Source organism: Lampetra fluviatilis, chromosome 31, assembly GCF_964198595.1.
Source record: "Lampetra fluviatilis chromosome 31, kcLamFluv1.1, whole genome shotgun sequence".
Classification (NCBI taxonomy): domain Eukaryota; kingdom Metazoa; phylum Chordata; class Hyperoartia; order Petromyzontiformes; family Petromyzontidae; genus Lampetra; species Lampetra fluviatilis.
In genome coordinates this window covers 9263561-9284314 of record NC_136305.1, presented here as the reverse complement: position 1 = coordinate 9284314, position 20754 = coordinate 9263561, and the positions used below count along the sequence as shown (strand labels likewise).

Sequence of the window (20754 nt, the reverse complement as noted above, 5' to 3'; positions counted from 1 at the left end):
AGTCGTTTCACTGAATATATAAAAAAAAATCGTAAATTGAGAATCGGTAGTAATTCATGAATCGTCCTTACATCCTGAGCCTCCATGTGATGAAGTGCTGTAGCTTTCAAGCAACACAGGATATGGTGAAGTAATGCATTTGTTATGGGGGCGAGATAATTAGTGGGTTGTGGTGGGTGGATGTGGGCCCCTGGTGCAGTGAAGCGCCTGACCCCCCCACCACCACCACTCTGGCTCGTGGGGTCTCTGAGCAGTTGCATCGCCTGCCCGCTCCACAGCGACGCGAATTGGCTGTGTACAGCAGGTGGCACGACTGCACCACAGTTGAGCCTCGGTGCGGCCGGGAGCCCGAGGAGAGGCTTATCCAGCTTAATAACATTGGCGCGAACAAAACACGCTTGAAACCTCGGTTTGTCATGAAATGAAAACAAAACTAATTAACTATCTACGGCGTTATATGAATGTTAACAGCTGCACTGTCTGCCAAAGTAAAATGTAGAAAAAAAGCTTCCCGTGAAAGAGAATCCCGCAATTCTTTGTGTCACTTGTGAATGAGTTGCTTTTCTTTTCGACAAATTCAAACAAAGACTGAATTTCCATTAGCATATTGAGAAGCTGTAATCAAAATTCCAACAGAACACATCTTTTGTTCATAAAAAAATACTAGGTCACACTACTGTATACAACAATACATATATTTATTTTTTCTGTGCAATTTTGTTATTTTTGGAAAACGAAAAATTCTATATAAAGATGGAGGACGCGTAAAAATATGTTTAACGGCATCGAGATGACAATGTACTATAATCTGTTATGTGACAACCCTCGGGTTCTTGATTCATAAAAGTCATGTTCTATATTTTCGCAGGGGACTGCCTCACTGAGCCTCAGGAGTTTTTGACTCACGGGGTTACTGCGATTGCAGTTCAAAGCCAATTTCATTAATGAACAGATTGCGTGTGGGACGAATTCAGAGTTGCTTGGATAAACCCCACGCACACGATGAGGTACACTTAAAGTTCCGCAGATAGATGCGAAGACTCCATTGCTCTCCTGCCTTCTCTTGGCTACCTCGCAGCCCAAGCCGACAAGAGGCAGTCTCCCACGCATTTACTAACCGGCCTCAAGGTTGATTATCTTTTAATATCTGAGATTAGGCACGTTCACGTCGATTCGGCTGTTTGGCGAGTTTCACAACGTGCCTCCTTGTGTGGGATGACTGACGTCTACGCTATCGGCACATGCACTGCCGTTTGGGTCATCTAATGTGGACATAAACGTATGGGTTGCCATTCACCCAGCCATATGCAAGGGAGACTGTCTCTGGTTTAGTCAGCACACCTCACAATTGCAGCACTTCTGGAGGTTTGCACAGCGGTGGACTTGGAAATGTCTCAAGACCCATCTAATGTGGTGCATTATGGGTAATGCACTGGCATCCACAATTCTAATGAATAACACGAGTTACTTTTAGTTTTTCGATTTAAAGCTTTCGTGACTGCAGGGATTCATCTTATTGGTTCTTTCGGTAAAGTCACGTAGAAGGGAAATAATAAAAAAATAAAAATAAAACATAATAAAATAATTCTCACGACGTTTCGGCCACAACGCAAGACAGCGTCTCCCCGACAGACCTGTTCTTCACTTGAGGACGGCTGCTTGCGTTGTGGCCGAAACGTCGTGAGAATTATTGTATTATGTTTTATTTTTATTACTTTATTATTTCCCTTCTACGTGTCTTTACCGAAAGAACCAAGAAGGTTACTTTTAGTTATATATAGAAAACTCCTTTAGGAGTTGAACAGGGTCTTGTTGTGTACATGGAGTACCCTGTGAGAGTATCAGCTGGCTACCCAGCAGTATTTGTTTAACAAGCCTGACCCGACTGATGAGACCCAAAAAGGTCAAAACCAGTCCAGAGCTTTCTTGTTGAAACAAATGGCACGAAATAATATTTATCTGGAAAGCCCATACGCTGGTGGAGTAAATCGTATTTTTGTTTTCATGTGGAGAGATGTACTGATGGCTGTTATTAATCGTTTTTATAAGCACATTGCCGAAAACGGGTGGGGCAATGCGACCGAGTTCAATTTATTGCCACGGCAAAAGTCAGTGGCGATTGTAGCCAAATCGGTTCTGCCCCCCCCCCCCCTTAACGAATCTGCACTTACGAGAGTGAAGTATAGAACGGTTGGCTACGTACGGTGCGAAAGAAGTTCAACATACACGACCAGCACGGCATTGGGCGGGGGACTACATCCAGTAGTCCATTGACAAAGGACTGTGAATGAATACGAACGACTATGATTTAAATTTCTTGAAGCATGCCTCGTGATTTGAGCAGTGGAGCGCGTCTTCGTGGTGCCGTGTGGAGGTTGGCACTGTGTCTGATGACCACGCCCGTTTCCATGGCTCGTGATGATTCCGACGAAATTATCACTTACGACGGACAGATCTCACCACATTTCGGTTGCCAGGGGCTCATAGCATCCACCCAACACCACCCAGAGAGATCACAAACTGACGATGCAGTGAAACATGATCTGTATAAATCATTGACTTTATACATCTGGCGTTGAATTTAAATTGGACAGTGACTTCAGAATTTAATGATTCAGAATTAGATACTAAATATTTTGGTCCAGATAATACTGCCTTTCCTTTTCACTTTTGAGGTGTTTTCTAAAAGGCAATAATTTAACCATCTTTAACAAACTATTTACAATTCTAAAAAAGTTATAAACCAATCCAGTAATAAACTAAAGTTGAAATGCTGCATTGAAGCCACGGCAAATCCTTACCCCTTCTGACAGCAACCCTGGCATTACCACTGCGTAGGTTTTCACGGTTGTACTACATGGCTCACCGATGTTTTTGGGAGTCGTTCGGCACAATGTCCGGCGTTTTTCTCTACATACCGGAAGCTTTTCATTGAGTTCCTGATGAAGCTTCCAGCACGTGGAGCCAAACGTCGGACATAATGCCAAAAAAAACACGGTATGACACGGAAACACATCAGAGACCTGTGGCCTCATTTGGTTGTGTCGTGTGCATCGTTCATTGGCGAATAATTTTGTGCTTGAAGGTCTTTCCTTGCCTCCTCCTGGCCACGAAGACACGACGAGACGGGCTCAGGTACTGATCACTTGTAGACGCCGGAATGACAGCTGAAAAACAACACGTGTTTTTTTTAATTAAAGTTGATTTCCATTGACCCGCAACGCCACATGATTTGATGTAAAAAAATTCTGGCATTTTGGGAATTGCAACACCGCCTCATCTGCCTTGAACTATCAGGGGCAGCACCTACTGTAAAAAATTATGTTTTTTTGTTGATCCCGTGACCCCTCGCGAACAAAATAATGTTCAGCCTATAAATACACAACAAGCGAACTCCCTCGCGGAACGCGGTGACGCGTACAGATGAAGAAAAATGCCCCCCCCCCCGACCGCCCCACCCTCCTGAGCCAAGACTCCATGTCTAGGGCTGCCACTTCTAAGGCACAAAGTAATGGGACTTAGAAGGGGAAAAAGTAATATCTCACAAGGTGTCTGTGAGAGGGGATAAGCTACGTGTAACTGCGTTGGTGAATTCTGTGCTTTTGGTTTTGGTGCTATTTCTTAATTAGTTTATTATAATTTTTTCTCAGAAGTAAGGTTTTCATTTGCTTGGTTTGTACGTGTGTGTGTGTTGGGCTTCTTAGCGCTGTACGTAACCAACCGATTACATGGGATTTAATCCTTATATATGTAATAAATGTACAGCGTTGTGGGATGCTTTTGGCATGAATAATGCTTTAGAAAATGAAAGCATTATTATTCATTTCCCCACTCTATTTTCCAGAATGCTGCGAAATTGGCTTGGAGTAGGGATTATCGGTGTAAGGCATTACCACTAGAGTATAAGGTACGTCTATCCGTAATAATCATACATTACTGTACCTTGTATTCCTGTGACAATATTACCTGGTTTTATGGTAAAAAATAAGGCGAGATGGACGCTCTTGCTGAAACAATTCCCAGGGTCAGCGTTCTTGACTGTTCCGGCTGATTTAAACACTGGGGTGTATAGACTCGTAATGTCCCAGGAAGACTTTGCAGATCTCCCAGGACAGCTACAAAACAAAGGAGGCTTCTGCTGGGAAAAATGAGAGCGAGAGAGAGAGAGGGCGGCAACCGAGCAGCACTGACCCTGGCCGCAGACGCTCATGCAACTGCGCTCGCTGCCGAAGTTGTTGTCGTTGCCGCCGCAGCCACCATAGGTGAAGCTCTCGCAGCTACTCGTCTGCGGGTTGTAGCGGAAGCGCGGGATGACGCCGCTGCACTCGCCAGGGTCGGCTTTCATCAGGCAGATCCGGGGGAGCACTGCACACGCAGGAAGGGAGGTAGAGAGGACAGGGGGAGACAGCATTCGAAGCACGTCAGGGCGGCGGGCGGTGCGAGCGAACGCCAAAACTGAAAAGTGAACGAAACAGTGGGCATATTGAAGCGTGAGAGGTGGGGTTAGCAGAGTAGAAGGACCTGGTACTTGTGATTGGTTGGCTAGTTGGTTTAGCGGTCAGTGTGAGGACTGGTGCTACTCGTGGCTGGTTGACTGGTCGGTTATGGTTCGAGGCTGGAGATTACGGCTATCGCCTTCGATCGACTGGCGTGCTCGTAACCCAAACTGCTCGCTCTTGCTCTCCCCATTGCACCACGCGGCCTTGTTGTTGTTGCTGTTGCTTGTTTTGGGCCGTTTTCTTAGTTTCTGGAGTTCCCGGTGCTGCTCTCGTGTCCTCTAACGCTGACTTGCGTGCAGGTGTGTATGCAAAGCGACTCTCGGTTGGGAGGCAACACACCTGCACACATGAGATCTATTCTTGGTGTCAGGTCACGTGCTCAGGTGGTTTGGCAGTGGCTCCATTTAGAGCCTCATCTACCAGATGGAAACACTGAACGGCACAGATGTTCCCAGAAGAGCAGGCCTGGTTTATTATTATCAGCATCATCACCATCACACATCTGGTGCGTTTCATAACATGATGCCGCTGTATGAGAGACGCGGTAACGCGCACCTGCAAACCGGCTCTTTGGAGGCAGAGTTGGTGGATGCAGCAGATTTCACAATGTGTTGTGACGCTTCCGCCGAGCTGTGAGGTGGCCATGAGACGGCAGTACAGGAAATATATTCCCAATCGGTCTCTACACACCATCGAGCGCTGTTGCCTTGTGTGTCTAGGTTTCAAGGTCGTAATTATAATATATATTGGGGAGGACACATTGCCCACAATATTAAAATATGCTAAAAATGTCCCCCCCAAAATATTGCTATAAAATAGATTTCTGTTCATATGAATGCGGTTATGGTTGTACTTTATTAATCCCTAATCTCTGCCATTACATGCAATGAAACACGAAAAGGTAAAAAAGAAAAAATAGAGCAATGTAATACAATACACTATTAGACATTATTCAAAAAAATAAAAAGTCAATCCCATGTGTTAGTGATTTTTTTATATTTTAGGCAGGAAATTCGTTTTCAAATTTAGAGTTTTTTTCTGGGGGGGGGGGGACCCCCAGACCCCCTGGAAGATTTGGTCCCCCCAATGTTGACTCCATGGCTACGGCCTTGATAGGTTTTCTCAAAGCACTGTGGTTTCCCCCCAAGTGAAAATACTCAAAACAAAGGGATTTGCCGACACCTATGGAAGACCCTTCTGAAACAATATTGGGCATCTGTGAGGCTTTTCTGGATACAAACAAGGAAATGTCTCTTATATATATGAGGGAAATTTGTGAATATGTGTGTCTGTTCGAAATGTGTAGCATACTTCCCAACATGCAACAAACTTGAAATTTGGCATGTGGGTAGCTTCCAGACTGTACACAATGCAAAAAGTATAAAAATAGACTTTTGTATTTGGGGGGGGGGGGGGTGGCGCAATATTGGATATATTTTGCACGGCAAGTGAGCGGTGACGTCACATCTGTGATGTCACCCGCATGCGGCAGCGTCACGCAGTGTGCCTGCTGACGTCACGCACCCCCCCCCAACCCTCCGTGGAGGCCGTGTATTAATCCAAGACAGTCTTCTCAGATTTTATCTCCATTCTTCGATTGGTATCACCCATTTCAGATGATGAACTCTCGCAGAGCAGTTCACCTTTCTGTTTCAGAGAACTGCCCGTGGAAGCGCGTATGAAAGAGCTACTTCTGAGATCCCTTCAAGTGATCTCTGACCAGGGGTTAAGATCATCAACTCACTGCACTTGAGAACCTGGATTCGAACCCAGAATCTCAGTGCTGCCATCTCAACGCTCTGACCTCTGCATGCATTGCATGTTGAACTTCTTTCGCACCGTACATAGTCAACCGTGGGCGTGCACAGGCCAGAGGTCGCAACCGGGTACCCGATACCCGTACCCTACCCGATACCCGGCTACCCGTACCCGGCCGGGTACGGGTACGGGTACCCATTTGCGACCCTGGTAGGCGGCCGGGTAGGGGTAAGGAATCAAAACCCGTTTGCGACCTCTGGCACAGGCTGCCTACAACTGTAAAAGCAAGTGATGACGCGGACGCCGACGACGAACGCAATTGGCGCGAGGACGGCACCGACCTGGGCGATGGACGCAGTGCTGGTAGCAAGATGCTGCGTCCTTGAAATTGTTGAGGTTGCCCTGGCAACCTCCGTAGCCAAACTCCTCGCAGGAGCCCGAGGTCATGTTGAAGAAGTAGCGGCGGAGGAGGGCTCGGCACACGCCCACCTCCATCTCCAGGCGGCACGCCTTCGGCGCAACTAGGGGGCAGAAAGACGCGAGTCACGAGCTCGTACGCCACGCGCGTGTTTATGCCCAATGCTGTCACCGTGGTCGTGCTAAGCGCCGTGAGCGATGGTATCTTTGGCACCGTACAAAGCCAACTCTGCAGGGTGGAAGGACAACAAAGGATTGCGTGCGGCGCTGCTGTGTGGGTCCGTGCGGTGCAGGCTGTGGAATGTCAGAGTTATTACTTTGATTATTTTATTTGCGTGTTTAGCCAGGAAAGCCTCACCGAGTCTCATGACTCTCTATCAAGAGGGTCTTGCCAAGTTGTTTGCAGTTGGCGGTGATGGTTGCTATGTATAATCGCAATTAGGTCATTTGCGGGTAATTGTTTTCTTATTTGGTAAATTCGGACCTTGACGCCGGCACATTCTGGACCTACTCTTGCAAACAACTTCACGGGATCCTTAACGTCATTATCCGAATCTGGAAAAGCCATGGGAGAGTTGGTATCAGTTTGTTTCCTCCTCAATTGTAATCTGTGGTCAAAGACAAAGTGATGTCCTGCTCAAATGAGCACTGAGGCAGTACTCATAGCTCTTGGCCATTGGTGGAAATACAACATTCCTATTGCAGGGGCGAGTCTGCCCAGAGGACAAACACTTTTGAATTCCCTGCAAGTGGTACTAATTTTATCGACCCCCAGAGGGGGTTGGTGAGGTTGACTCAACCCCAAAATGCTATGGATCTTCTGCGCCGCTGAGCGAGTTGAACTCGGCATTCCGAAATAGATGTGGCAGGGACATCATGAAAAAACGAGTTTTCAAAAAAGGAAGACCAAGGTCTCCTTCCATTCGTGCTTCCTAGACCACAACAAACGTGCAGCAGTGAAGCAAACATGCTCTTTCACTGCTGCCCCCTGGGATGGCCACATTTCCTCAACCGTTTGAGTCGGTGGCCCAAATTTAACCTACTTCAAGCCTATTGTTTATTTTGCCAGGTAAGGCCCAACTGAGCTATGTAGCTCTTTTTCAGAAGCGGCCTGGCCATCACAAATGCTAGCCTAATTAAGTGGTTTATCATATGGGAATTTATAGCAGCCAAATACTCTAATTGTGTCATTATAAATGTGGAGGGAAAAATTGGAGAAAAATCCACGCGACCACGGGGAGAACATGCAAACTCCAAATATAGAGACGTGAGGGTCGGGATCGAACCCACGACCTCCTGTATACCAGGTGAGGTAGTTAACATCTCGCCACAAAACAATTACCACGCTTTCAGTATTTTGATCAGACGATGGAGTTTGACTCTCAACGCCCAAAATTGGGACTTGAACTTGCAACCTTCCGCTCGCGAGCCGCTCGCTCTGCCCCAGCCGAGCCACTGGATCGCCGGTGCGCCAGTGCCGAGGGCTCTCACCGGGGATCCAGGCGCACTGGGCGTTGCACTCGGCCAGGCTCTCGAAGTTGTTGCCATTGCCGAAGCAGCCGCCGTAGTGGAAGGGCTCGCAGCGCTGCGTGTAGCGGTTGTAGAAGACGCGCGGCAGATAGGCGCGGCACGGCCCCGGGTCCAAATCCATCATGCAGCTCGAGCGAGACTCTGCACCCACCCCTGCACACCGCACCCCGCGAGGCCAACGGTGCAGCGGAGAGGGTGGAGGGGGCAACGGGAGAAGGGGTGTGAAGGTGAGCGTGAGGGAGTGTGGACGGAGTTGTGGATAATGTGGCAAGGAGGTGAGAGCAAAATGTTGATGAATAGAGAGAGAGGTGGTATGGAAAGAGGGCTCCAGGACTTGGCTCGTGGTCGCATCACCCAGATATCGCCTGTCTAGGAAGCGAGGTTGGTTTATCTGGTTCAAATATCGCTCACCACTTTTGTTCGCCATCGCCCGAAATCGAACTCGGGTTGCCATGTTCATTGAGCAATGTGCTCACCACTGCACCACCGCTCCCACCCCTGATATGTTTAGTGCATAATAGAGTTATCCAAGGAACTCATTTTTTTGTGAACTGTAGTTTTCCTGAAGTATGCAGTTCAATTAATCCACAATGAACAATTCTATACTTTACATGCGTCCTACTGTTCATCGTTTTTATTTTATGTTGAATATCCTCAGCGAAAATAACATATACATGAAAAGTACATAAAATATCATACATATTTAAAAATAAATAAACACATGACGCATGGCCGCAATTGGCAAAATATAATTGAAACCGTTAAAGCGTCCATGGATTTACGCAAAAGACATCGATCTTAAAAACCCAAAGGCTTTTTTCCGATTCCCAGACAGCGTGCCGGGAGTGTGCGAGAGTGACGAGTAAAATCTCGCACAGAAATCCCGGTTGGGTGAGGACGACTAAGGCTCGATCGAGGCAGGGGGTTGATGGAGGGGTAGGGACACCGTGTACGGTGCTACGGATCTTCTGCGCCGCTGAGCGAGTTGACCTCGCCGTTGCAAAACAGACGTGGCAGACGTCGTAAAAAAAACTGAGTCTTTCTAAGAAGGAAAACCAAGCTGTCCTTCCATTCATGCTGCATAGACCACAACACACGGGCAGCAGTGAAGCAAACGTACTGTTTTTTACATGTATGTATTTGGAACTTCTTTTGCGCCGTACGTAAACCAACCGTGCTAATCGAAGGTGAACATTTCTTGATGAAGCTGGTTGTAATCACCAGCGAAACGTCTACATGTAGTGGGTCTATTCACCCACACACCAGTGTGCTGAAGTAGTAACTAATTTGCACGTTTTGTTTACGTGATTAACCTTACTAATGGACTTGTCGGGTGGAGGTGGGTTAACAACACATTTATATTTACACGATCTAACTCAGCGCTCCTTTAAAAAAGGCAAAAAAAAAAAACCTTTATTGTGAATAATATTGGTCGCGAAAGCCTACGTATCGAACTTCCATCCAAGCAGGCAGCTGGGATGTGTCCTCCCAGCTGTCATCCCAGATGAGGCCATCCCAGCTGCCTGCTGAGATGGCCGCTTTTTCTTTCCCGTTTGAGTTGGTGGCATTAATAACAAACATGTTCATGCTTTCAGTATTTTTGAGCTGGTGGGTTGGATAAGGCTCAGAGCATTTGTACATGAAATGCTGCGCACCCTTTGCATGTTGTTGAATATATTTGTTTTCAGCCCACAGGAATATTTTTCTTTTGCAAAAGGCTTTTTCACCAATTACACATTTGAAACACTTAGCGTAGCTTTTTGTAGAATAACTGAATGGGGCTCTGTAGGGGCTTCGTGAGACTGCGCGAGTTAGTGAGACCCAACACAAATGATGTTCGGGCAAAATGAATGAATAATGGCCCTGCTAGTTCAATTAAAGTGGCAGAGGAGATATTTTGTTGCAATGCTTGTATCAGTAGGCATGAATAGAATGCATGCGTGCAATTTTGCAGGGAGCTGCTGGGATAGTGTATCCAAACATTGTCTCTTGTTATTCACGTTAAAAAAGTATGCAACAATATAACTTGTGTTGCGAAGAAGTTGATTTAGCTCTGACATGCAAAATACATTCCAGATTTCCAGTCACTCTCCTAAAGTCCTCCCCCCTCCCTCACGATACCCTCTCAATGATCTATAGTTGGTATTCTGTGTATGTGGTGGGCAGCCGAGCGCATTATATTCACACGTGTGGGATTGTAAGGGGGTTTAGATAATCGCCATGGATTCGGCGGTTCTCTTGATGGATTTCTCAAACTTGGACTGAGACCGTTGCACGCCTGGTGTGTACGAACAGGTATTTTACAAAACGTTGTCTGTTGATATTAAATAAACATTTAAATATCGCAGTCTGAACCACATGCGAGTTTTGGCCCCGTTCCACTGGGCAAAAACAAATACACCATTCGCATCAATGTTGATAGATGTTTTTTTTCTGCTGCCAGAGAGTAGCAATTTGGAAGGGGTCCTTAGGAAAACTGCTACGATATCGGATGAAACGCCAATAATGAAGTGTGTACACCAAAAGAGAGCGTCATAACACCCGCTTCGTCTCTAAGGTGTCTTGCCAGAAGTCATTTTCAAGACCACACTTCAAATTTGGCGTTTCATCCGATATCGCAGCAGTTTTTCATGGGCCCTTACAGCCATGAAACCCACCAGTAAATATACTTTAAATATACTGCAATAGAATATCGGTGTAAACTTATACGTGATACTGTAGTTCACCTGACGTCCTAATTAAGATGAACTTATGATTACGATGATACACTGTGTGCATTCATCGCCTAAACTGCAGGGCAGTATCAAAAGCATGTGGTTTGTATGACGAGAAGCGTTGAGAGGGCTTTTAAGCTAAAGAAGACCTCAGAAAATGATCAGAGATTTTCATGTTTAATGTATTTGTTAAATTTCAAATGTTAAAAAATATACACAATTACTTATTTAAAAAAATAAATCAACAAAAGTGTTTGTATGTTCACAGGCAGGCTAAGGGTCACAACTGTGTATACGAAGAGATGGCTTCAAAAGGCTTGTTATGCCATCGGAGACCTCAAACAGATACAACTTCAGAATGTTTATTTTTACGTGTCTGTTAATAGTACGCACACACACACACACAAATATACAATTGCTCACCAAAAAATATCCACGAACAAAACAACATCTGCCAGCATCTCAATGCCTCCAACCGTGACCAAAACATTGCAACGGCCAAGAGAGAGAAAGAGAGACAGTGGCGAGGCGCGGTCAAACGAGCGCCCTGCCACGACTGGAAACTTTTCGGAAGCGACTTGGTGTGGCCCCCATTGCGGACAAGATGCTAGAGGCAAGGCTTCGGTGGTACGGCCATGTGATGCGAAGTGAAGAGTCATCAGTGGCCAAGACTGCCATGCGTATTGAGCCAGAGGGCCGCCGTCCACGCGGACGTCCGAAGAAGCGATGGATGGATCGAATAAAGGAAGACGTGAAGACGGTCAACGCATCCCCTGAAGATGCCTTGGACCGAGCCAAATGGAGAAGACAATGCAGAAAAGCGGACCCTGCGCCACAGCGGGAACAGCGCTAGGAAGAAGAAAAAAGAAGGTGCAGCGCAGTGACAAAGAGCGGGTGGGGTGCCCCGTAATGATCGAGGAGCCTTTCACGTGGGGAGAGCGAGGCTGGCGGGGGGCCGTCGTTCACCTGTCTGGCCGAGGCCGGGCCGCGCGAGCATCAGCGTGGCGAGGGTGGCGACGGCGGCGCGGAGCAGCGGAGCGGCCATGGCGAGATGCGAGTCGCGAGCGGGGTGTCTTCACGAGGGATGACGGGGGCTGCGTGGTTGGGTTGGGGACGCGGTGGCGACTGCTTATATCCCACACCCCACCCCGCGACCTCGCGGCCTCGGAAGGGGAGGAGAACGGACGGCGGCTCTCAGAGGCCCTGGCACGGGGCTTCTGTTTTCCTTTCCATTATTTACTTTGTGATGATAACTTTCTGAAGGTGTTGGGGGGGGGTTGCGATGACATGCGGGGTGTGTGGGAAATGTATATTTGAGTCATCGGACTCAAACGTTGAACCGTTGATTCGACTTTTTGTTGTTGTTGAAGCCTTAGAGAGTTCAACTTTTGTGGCGTATGTCATTATGGGTTTGGACAAATGTCTTGGAGTTTGGGTGGCAGGCGAATGTGAAATATTCTGCGGTTGATTAAACATATCATCTCCGAGACAGATCTTCATAAAGAGCTGTCTGACGCAGTGAAATATTTTTGACTTTTTCTTCATATGCATTTTCTCTGTGCTCGTCTGAGCAGAGCCACTGACGCGTTTGCATACACAGTAAAATGTTTATATGCGACCTGTCTGTCGCGCAGCTGTGTGTAGCGAGGGGCAAAGCAGGGAGCGAATTATTTTATTGCCAAAAAGGTCCCATGATATAGCTTCTTACCCGAGCTGAGTGCCTTATGATCTCAGTAGCTACGGGCCCCGCACTTTCAAGGGCCCCGCGCTAAATGCTTTCAAGCTATCAATTCCGGTTCAGTGCTTCTGCACTTGCTCTATTACTCTAGTACTATACCGCCTTCAACTTTTATGAACGACTGGGTGTTTAAGGTTAGCGATTTGTCATGTTATCTGACTGTATAACAAATGAAAAGAATTCGATTGCTTTACTATACAAGTAAAACATTTGTGCTTTTATTTTAGTAAATTGTTTTTTATTTAGGACTCCTTTATAACATATGCTACAGGCCCCGCAGTAGCTTAATCCGGCACTGCCCGAGCTACTGTCTACACATGCTCTGATACGTGCATTGTCGTTGTACCGTTCGCCTTTTGACGTTGTTATCTGCAGAGGTGGGACAAAGTCATTGTTATGCAAGTCCAAGTCGAGTCGCAAGTCATCAAATTCATGACTCGAGTCTGACTCGAGTCCAAGTCACATGACTCGAGTCCACATCTCATAGGTGGGACAAAGTCATTGTTATGCAAGTCCAAGTCGAGTCGCAAGTCATCAAATTCATGACTCGAGTCTGACTCGAGTCCAAGTCACATGACTCGAGTCCACATCTCATAGGTGGGACAAAGTCATTGTTATGCAAGTCCAAGTCGAGTCGCAAGTCATCAAATTCATGACTCGAGTCTGACTCGAGTCCAAGTCACATGACTCGAGTCCACACCTCTGGTTATCTGGTCTAACACTGGTGAGATAAGGCCATAGAGAAGGCTGTCTCTGGTTGGTGTAGGAATATCAGTTTCAAAGACAATGCATATATTATCAGAGCGTGTTTGTTTGTATGTTCACCACAAGTACGTGTGGTTGATGCAGCACTTGATTCCTTGAAAAGGCTATCTATCTGGTGTTTGAACATCTTAACACCTCTTTTATTGTTCTTCGTTCTTTCGGTAAAGTCACGTAGAAGGGAAGCAATACAATAATAAAAATATAAAACAATAAAATTATCACGACATTTCGATTGCAACACAACAGCAAGAAAATTTGAATTTTCTTCAATTTTCTTGCTGTGGTTTTCACACCTGATGATGATTGCTTGTGTTGCAATCGAAACGTCGTGAGAATTGTATTGTTTTATATTTGTATTGTTTTATTTTTTCCCTTCTACGTGACTTTACCGAAAGAACCAATAATATGAATCCCTGCAGTCACGAATGCTTTAAACCTGTTTTATTGCCAGAAAGGGTAACACCTATTCTTATTTTTCATATGTTGTTGAAAGTTTCATCCCGTGCACCTTACTTAGCGTGAGTGCAGGTGATGCCGAATCTTTAAAAAACGTGTTTTTTCGTTCGTCTTATGCCCCCTGAGTTAATATCTGGGGGTGTCATCGTTTATTTTGCACTGGGTAAGAGGTTCGCATTTTTTGCTGTATTCCTACGACGAGTGAGTAGTAACTCATCCGTAACCCAGCAGGTTTATTAAAAATCTGAAAACTTATTTACGCGGAATGTTACGTCGCTTCGTTTCCTGCAGGAAGTAACTGTGTAATTAAACTTCAACAAACTGCACGCCACTACTGAGGAGGTCAACACGACAGGTCAGGCATGAATTTTGCAGACATATTTACGTCCCAAGAAAACAAACTTGTAGAGTTTTACAGTCTAAATCAAACATGCACCTTCTGTTCCCGGGCGATAAGACTTCATTAAATGCATTAAAAAAACTGTGATGTATTGTGGGTTTTTTTTGCGAGCAAAGTGAAGAAATGTTTAGAAAAATAGCGGAGGCGGTGATTCGCTTGCCTGAATCACAGTCAAATTAAACTCCGGGACGTGTGGGCGGCCTGGGCATCCGGCACGAGTGAGACGGGGGAAGCTGTGTGTTATCTTCCCATGCTTTGGATGTTTAACCCACGCCACGAACTCCGTGGACATCCGTTTCTTCAGGGTGATTTGTTAACACGCACTCTGGGTATCGTCTTTAACAACGACGACGGTGGTCGCGATTTAACAATTTGAAAACGGTAAGAGTGGTTGCAGCGCTCAATTGAGGTTGCGGTGGGGCTGTCGTTCATCTCCCGTTTCGAGCCCTGAGCCAGTTGGTGGCAATGATACATTCCTCCGACAGGGCTGAGTATGTTTCTATACGACAACCACTGTTGCTGTTGAAATTCTCCATGGAGTGGTCCTCACTTTGCCAGTCCCAAAGGGATGATGGGCCAAAGTCAACCCTCTAATCGGAAATGTAACTTAAGTGCCTTCCTCGTACTGCTCGCCGCACGTTCTACCGCTGCGCCACATATCCAGGTATCGTTTTAAAGCGCATTTTAAATATATCGTAGCATGCACTTGCACGTTCTTGAAACGTGATATTTTTTTCACGATGATTGTATGGTGCACGCGTACACTTTAAACCCATTATGACTGCCTGTGGAACACACCGCTTTCAGCACAGTTCTGGAATGTATTTTTACTTTACATGGGGTGTGTAATACAGCGTGTGCATGGAGCCCACCAGTTCAAAATAAGTTATGAATTCTTGAATCTATCTGTGCAGAGGTTTGGTTGTTACACCTCATATCATGGGTTATCTCCGTGTACTCCGGCTTGCCCCCACATTGAACCAAACGCGCATTCATGAAATTGGCCGAAACATATCAATGCAGGACCCTCCTGAAAAAAACAATCTTGAGGCTCAGACAGATTTTTCTGGATGAAAGGGCATAAATATTATGATTTTTACTCCAGTAATGCTATCAGCCCTCACAATGTGGAAAATGAGCCCAGCTAGAGCGGCTGTTAGAACACGACACCGCTGTGAGTGTGAGCCAGATGCTACATCTCAGTGCAACGCTGCTCCTTCACCAGGTCTCACACTCAGCGGCAGCTCGCGGTTGCAAGTTGAGAAGGATTCAACCTCGCCCCTCCTTCCCCTGGGTTGTAAATCCTGGTTAACGAGGGACGTGTGGCCTAAATCATGTCTGCAGTAGGAAGGGAATGCCTTAGGACTGGGTGAGACTTTTTTGCTGTGTGAAAGGAAATATTATTGTGGTGTAATTCTCTGCAACGGTATCCATTTCATATTCTTTGGGTCTTTCGGTACAATCACATAGATAGGTTCAAAGAAAATAACAAAGAAATAACAAAATCCAATTCAATTGAGACGGTGAAAATTTTATGTAACAAAATGTCCCCGTTCACAGTGGGGGCAAGCTTGGCTTGACTCAGACGGAACAAATGACGTTGCTATGGGAGCCACAGGCCGGTCACGCTTCAGTCAGAAAGGACCCCCAGTGGCTCATCAGAACCCCGGGCTTGCAGCACGAGCGGTGTGTGTCGACAGTTGGAGAAAGTGAGAGGGCAGGAAACCCAGGCGTGAGTGTCTCTTCCGCAAAAATTACTCACTCGCTGCCCAAAAAGCTCAGCGACAGCCTTGCGCGAAGAGTCAGGAGCCCACTTCTGCCAGACGGCACTCGACACGGCCGTGTTTCTCTGCCGGCGCCGCCTTGTTTGGATAGTCGCCTGCCCCGGTTTCTCTGTCTCCGTCCCAGCAGCAGACTTTGGTCGTGTTTACCGGCGATGGTGGAAATGCGTCACTCGACGTCCTTGTTCCAAAAAACGATGGCTTTTGGTAACGTAATCTATCTCGACTGTAAACCTAATCACCCGGCATGTGCCCGATCTCATCCGATCTGGGACGTCCAAGCAGGTTCGAGCCTGGACAGGGCTTGCGTGGGCGGCCACCGTGCATTAAAGCAGGCTGGTGTTGGCTTTTGACTTCGGCTGCGTGGCTGTGCAGTGGGAAATAGAGGGCTTTGCAAGCAAAATTCGCGTTTGTACTTACCGCACGCCTAATTCGTACATAGCCAACCGTGCTAATCGGAGGTGCGATTTTCATGCACCCGCGGTCATTGTTGACTAAGATTATTTTTGAAAGCGCTCCATTGCGGAATATTTTTGCCGCTGATTTCACGAACAAAGATTCCCACCGGTGGCAAGTCACGAGATTAAAAGTCGAGGGAGCTGTGCCGCGTGCTCACCACACGCACGCGTGGGGAGTTGGGCGACTCCTCCAGGGCTCTTCTGATGCCTCCACCGCCAGGTCGTGCTCCCACAGAGGTCAAACTCACCAGCCAGAGGTCGGTGTCCCAGCATGCCCGTCGGCAGTTGCAGCGTGTAGCCCACCATACAGGGCCTCTGACGAGCGGAGGCGGTGGCGTCATGGTTATTAATGTTCTGCGGTGATGTGGAAACTAGCAACGTACTTTACACTAATTTACTGGTGGGTTATGTTGTGGGCAGCAGAGTGCAGCAAAGATTCGTTGTTAGACTCGACGTTGCTCCAACGTTCATGCATACCACCTTCCCCAACATGCATCGACCAACGTGGTGAAAAATGGTCAAACAACCCCCACGACTCGCATATTTGTAGGTAAGCCTTCTTCCAGCAGGCATTGCCATTGGGAATAGACATGCAGTCCGTCGTTAATGCCCCTGTCCCTTGAAAGCCGTGCGTGTCTTGTGAGTGCGTGATGTGTTAATGTAATTTTCTCTCTTTCTTATTGTCAGAGGTGCTGTCAAACATTTGTTTTGTTTTTCTTTACATGAACTCCCGCAGTCAACAGAGGAAGTGGCTGCCCCAGTTTGATCTTTCAGGGCGCTGATGGGGTAACATATTTCATTTATCCGTGTTTCTCTTACAGCGTAGGGGACACCGTGTGGTGTGCCTCCTGTGATGGAACGTTTTTTCCACGACCAGTGAGTGCTACAATCCACATATCTCTTATTCGAAGTGGATAACAAATATATATTTTTAATTTTAAGAAAATATTTCCCCCCAATTCATTACAGATTGTACTATGTTGGTACTGTCCAGTCTGAAATATCGCAAGGTCGGTGCATCGCCCCTCGTGTTAGGGAATGGCTATTTTTCACAGGCCGATTGACATCCTTCGTGTGCCCATTTCAGCCTTCAGAAGGACAGACGTGTATCTGAACTAGCTATAAGAAATATGGTTACCAATCCCCCTCCAGCCTCGAACCGAAACGTGGATTCGAACCGAGGTTATGAGTGCTGCCGACTCAGCCGTGCTCTCTGCGTTACGCAGCAAACGTTCGTCTTTGTTTGCTCTTTTTGTTGAAGACGCAACAAGGGAATGTCATTGACTCAGAACAGCAGTGGCTTCCAGAACTGTAACCCTCCCATGCCCCATGGGAGGGTTCTCTGGCTTTTCTTCCGTAAAAAAAATGTGGTATTGACCAAACATCCCGTCGGAAGAATTTTTTATTTTGCAAATGACTCAATTGGGATTGCACAGAGTGACGTCGCCCCCTGCTGCAAAGACTTGGCAGGACCCTTTTGCCTTCCTTGGTAGACAAACGAATTACGAATAATAACTACAGTATAATATAATTAATAATAATTAGAATGATATAATATTTAGAAATGATATTTTTGATGTTATTATAATGAGATATCTTCTGAGTTCTTTCGGTAAAGTCACGTAGAAGGGAAATAATAAAATAATAAAAATAAAACATAATAAAATAAGACACTGTCTTTCCGACAGACCTGTTCTTCACCTGAGGACGGCTGCTTGCGTTGTGGCCGAAACGTCGTGAGAATTATTTTATTATGTTTTATTTTTATCATTTTATTATTTCCCTTCTACGTGACTTTACCGAAAGAACCAAGAAGATGAATCCCTGCAGTCACGAAAGCTTTAAATCAAAATATAATGAGATAATGATAATTTTCTTGGTTCTTTCGGTAAAGTCACGTAGAAGGAAAATAATAAAATAATAAAAATGAAACAAAAATAAACCAATTTTATTATGTTTTATTTTTATTATTTTAGTATTTTCCTTCTACGTGACTTTACCGAAAGAACCAAGAAGATGAATCCCTGCAGTCACGAAAGCTTTAAATCAAAATATAATTACTATATCATATGTATTATTAATGGATAATAATTATTATAACAATGGATACTAATACAATGATTGATAATTATTATAAAAAAAAATACAAATGTTAATTATAATATAATTATTATGTCACTATCTATTTTTACGTTAATAATAAATATTCGATGCAAAGCGAAACATAACTCATCGCAGTGAACACGTGGGGGCACTGTGGCATTCGGAATACGCTGCGGCAGGGTGTGCATAAGTTTAACACGTGGTAGACTTTGCGACCAATAGAGTTTGTTTTGGGTTAGATCGCGTAAATATATAAATGTGTCGTTAAAACCCGCCACCACCCGACACAGCCAACCAGTAAGGGTTGTCACGTAAACAGAACGTGGCCAATTCGTCACTAGTACAGCACTAACCGGTGTGTTGGAGAGCCAAGCCACAACATTTACAATCTGAGTACGATTACAACTAGCTTCATCAGGCGACAGACAGATTTGTGGAGAAGTCCACCTGTTTCGTTCCTTACATAGAGGCGTAGATGTGGTGACCACGATTCTGCGCTCTTGCGCAAAGTGAGGGGGGGGGGTGTTTGTAAGTCGGCAGTCGTATTTTCAGAGACATTTGCATTCTTCGTTCGCTTTGAGAATTCCGTCGAGCATTTGCAATTAATTAGTCGTAGCACTCTGTGGACAGTGATTATGAACCGCTTGGGAGATGACGTGCCTCCACGTTGGAGCCTGTGACGCGTAATTAATGCCTTATCGGGATGCGGATCTTGTTGTGGTTGGGGTAATGAGTGTGTGCGTGCGTGCGCGAGACGCAAAACTGACAGCCGTGCGGGAGGCTTGAGTTTGCACAACAACCTCGAATATCGGAAATTATACAATCCTGTGAATCTTTGGCCGGAATTAAACGAGAGAAATGTTTTCGGCGTGTGTGTTTTCTACCCCCGTGTTCTTACCACAGCTGTCACACGCAGACTTCAAGGGGTTTGTTTACTGAGCGTTCATCCAAAACAATGTCTGCACGCGTACGTGGACTGCCAAGGGTCATATTTTTTTGGGGGGGGAAATACATATTTACATAATTGTGTTGCAATTGCAGGCCACGCTGTCCCACAGCTTCTCTCATTACCCTTTGTTTTTTCTCCCTTCTCTTTCCTCCTCCTCCTCCTCCTCATCCTCGCGTCATACGCTGGATGCCACCTTTTCCTCTGCTGCAATCACTTCAAGGGCCTGCAGAGTAACACCTCCGCCGCTGCAAGACGGATGGGATCCTTACCACTTGCACCATGTTGGCAATGTTCTCTGTTATTTAGACTGATGGCCTTAATCTAAGTTGTCTTGTGGTTGTTGTTGGTTGTTTGACTTGCATCCCACTGGGATTTTTGCACACAGCGTTGGTGTACGGTGTTTTTTTCTGCAATATTTTGCTGTCTTTTCTTGGATTTTCTGTTTGCACTTAGTCACATATTCACTTTAAGATGTTTTTTTGTTCATGTTTTTGTTTTGTGTTTGTTGCGGTTGCACCCGATTCAAGAGCCGAATGGCTCACAGGGATATACCTAATAAATGAACTTGAACTTATTCCAAGTTCCGCTCCCACTCGAGCTTTGTGTTTTCCCTTTCAGAGTCGTCACGGCACGAAGACGGATGAGCAAACGGGGCGGAAAAGCCGCGTGTTCGCCAGCCTTTATTTTTAACGAGAGCGGAAGCCTCCTTTCACCATCATCTGACTCACCTTCTAGTTGAGTATCTAAGAGATGATGCTCGAGATCTTGATTCTATAGTCGAGTATAAATCGAGTACACTTGTGAATGTTGTGGGTTTACTCTCCAACACACCGGTGTGCTGGACTAGTACCAAATTGGCATGTTTTGTTTACGTGACAAACCTTACTAATTAGCTGTGTCGGGTGATGGCAGGTTTAACGACACATTTATATAGACGCGCTCTAACTCAGCACTCTGCACATACGGATTCAATCTACCTGCTGTACTGCCACCTCCTCGTCACATTGCAGCCCAGTGAGTTTGAGAGTTATACTCCATGATCTGCCAATCCTCGCCTGCTGGATCATGAATGACAGGTGTGAGCCACCATTGGGTGCCCACCCTCGTACGCACTCACCATACCGCGTGTTGTGCAACACGATGTCCGTCATAATTGGTTTTTTACCCTATCTGGCAACAAAACTGA

At 46.0% G+C, this 20754-nt stretch overlaps 1 protein-coding gene across 1 annotated transcript; it reads right to left on the bottom strand.

Moving 5' to 3' along the window:
* Positions 1-1098: 1098 nt before the first annotated feature.
* LOC144943524 (carboxypeptidase inhibitor SmCI-like) lies at positions 1099-12040 on the bottom strand. The gene is made up of 5 exons (XM_078871053.1): positions 11885-12040; positions 8166-8357; positions 6599-6778; positions 4192-4365; positions 1099-3167 (listed from the first exon to the last, which is right to left on the bottom strand). Exons 1-5 carry the CDS (start codon positions 11961-11963, stop codon positions 3058-3060), a joined length of 735 nt encoding a protein of 244 aa, XP_078727179.1. The 5' UTR covers positions 11964-12040; the 3' UTR covers positions 1099-3057.
* Positions 12041-20754: the final 8714 nt, after the last annotated feature.

What these genes read in the sequence shown, in the direction of transcription:
- LOC144943524 (XM_078871053.1), bottom strand. Translation starts at nt 11,963, where the DNA reads ATGGCCGCTCCGCTGCTCCGCGCCGCCGTCGCCACCCTCGCCACGCTG. An exon ending in CCAGTGCGCCTGGATCCCCG is followed by an intron (nt 6,779 to 8,165) that starts GTGAGAGCCCTC and finishes TCTGCCCCCTAG; the next exon opens with TTGCGCCGAAGGCGTGCCGC. An exon ending in CATGAGCGTCTGCGGCCAGG is followed by an intron (nt 3,168 to 4,191) that starts GTCAGTGCTGCT and finishes GTTGTTTTTCAG; the next exon opens with CTGTCATTCCGGCGTCTACA.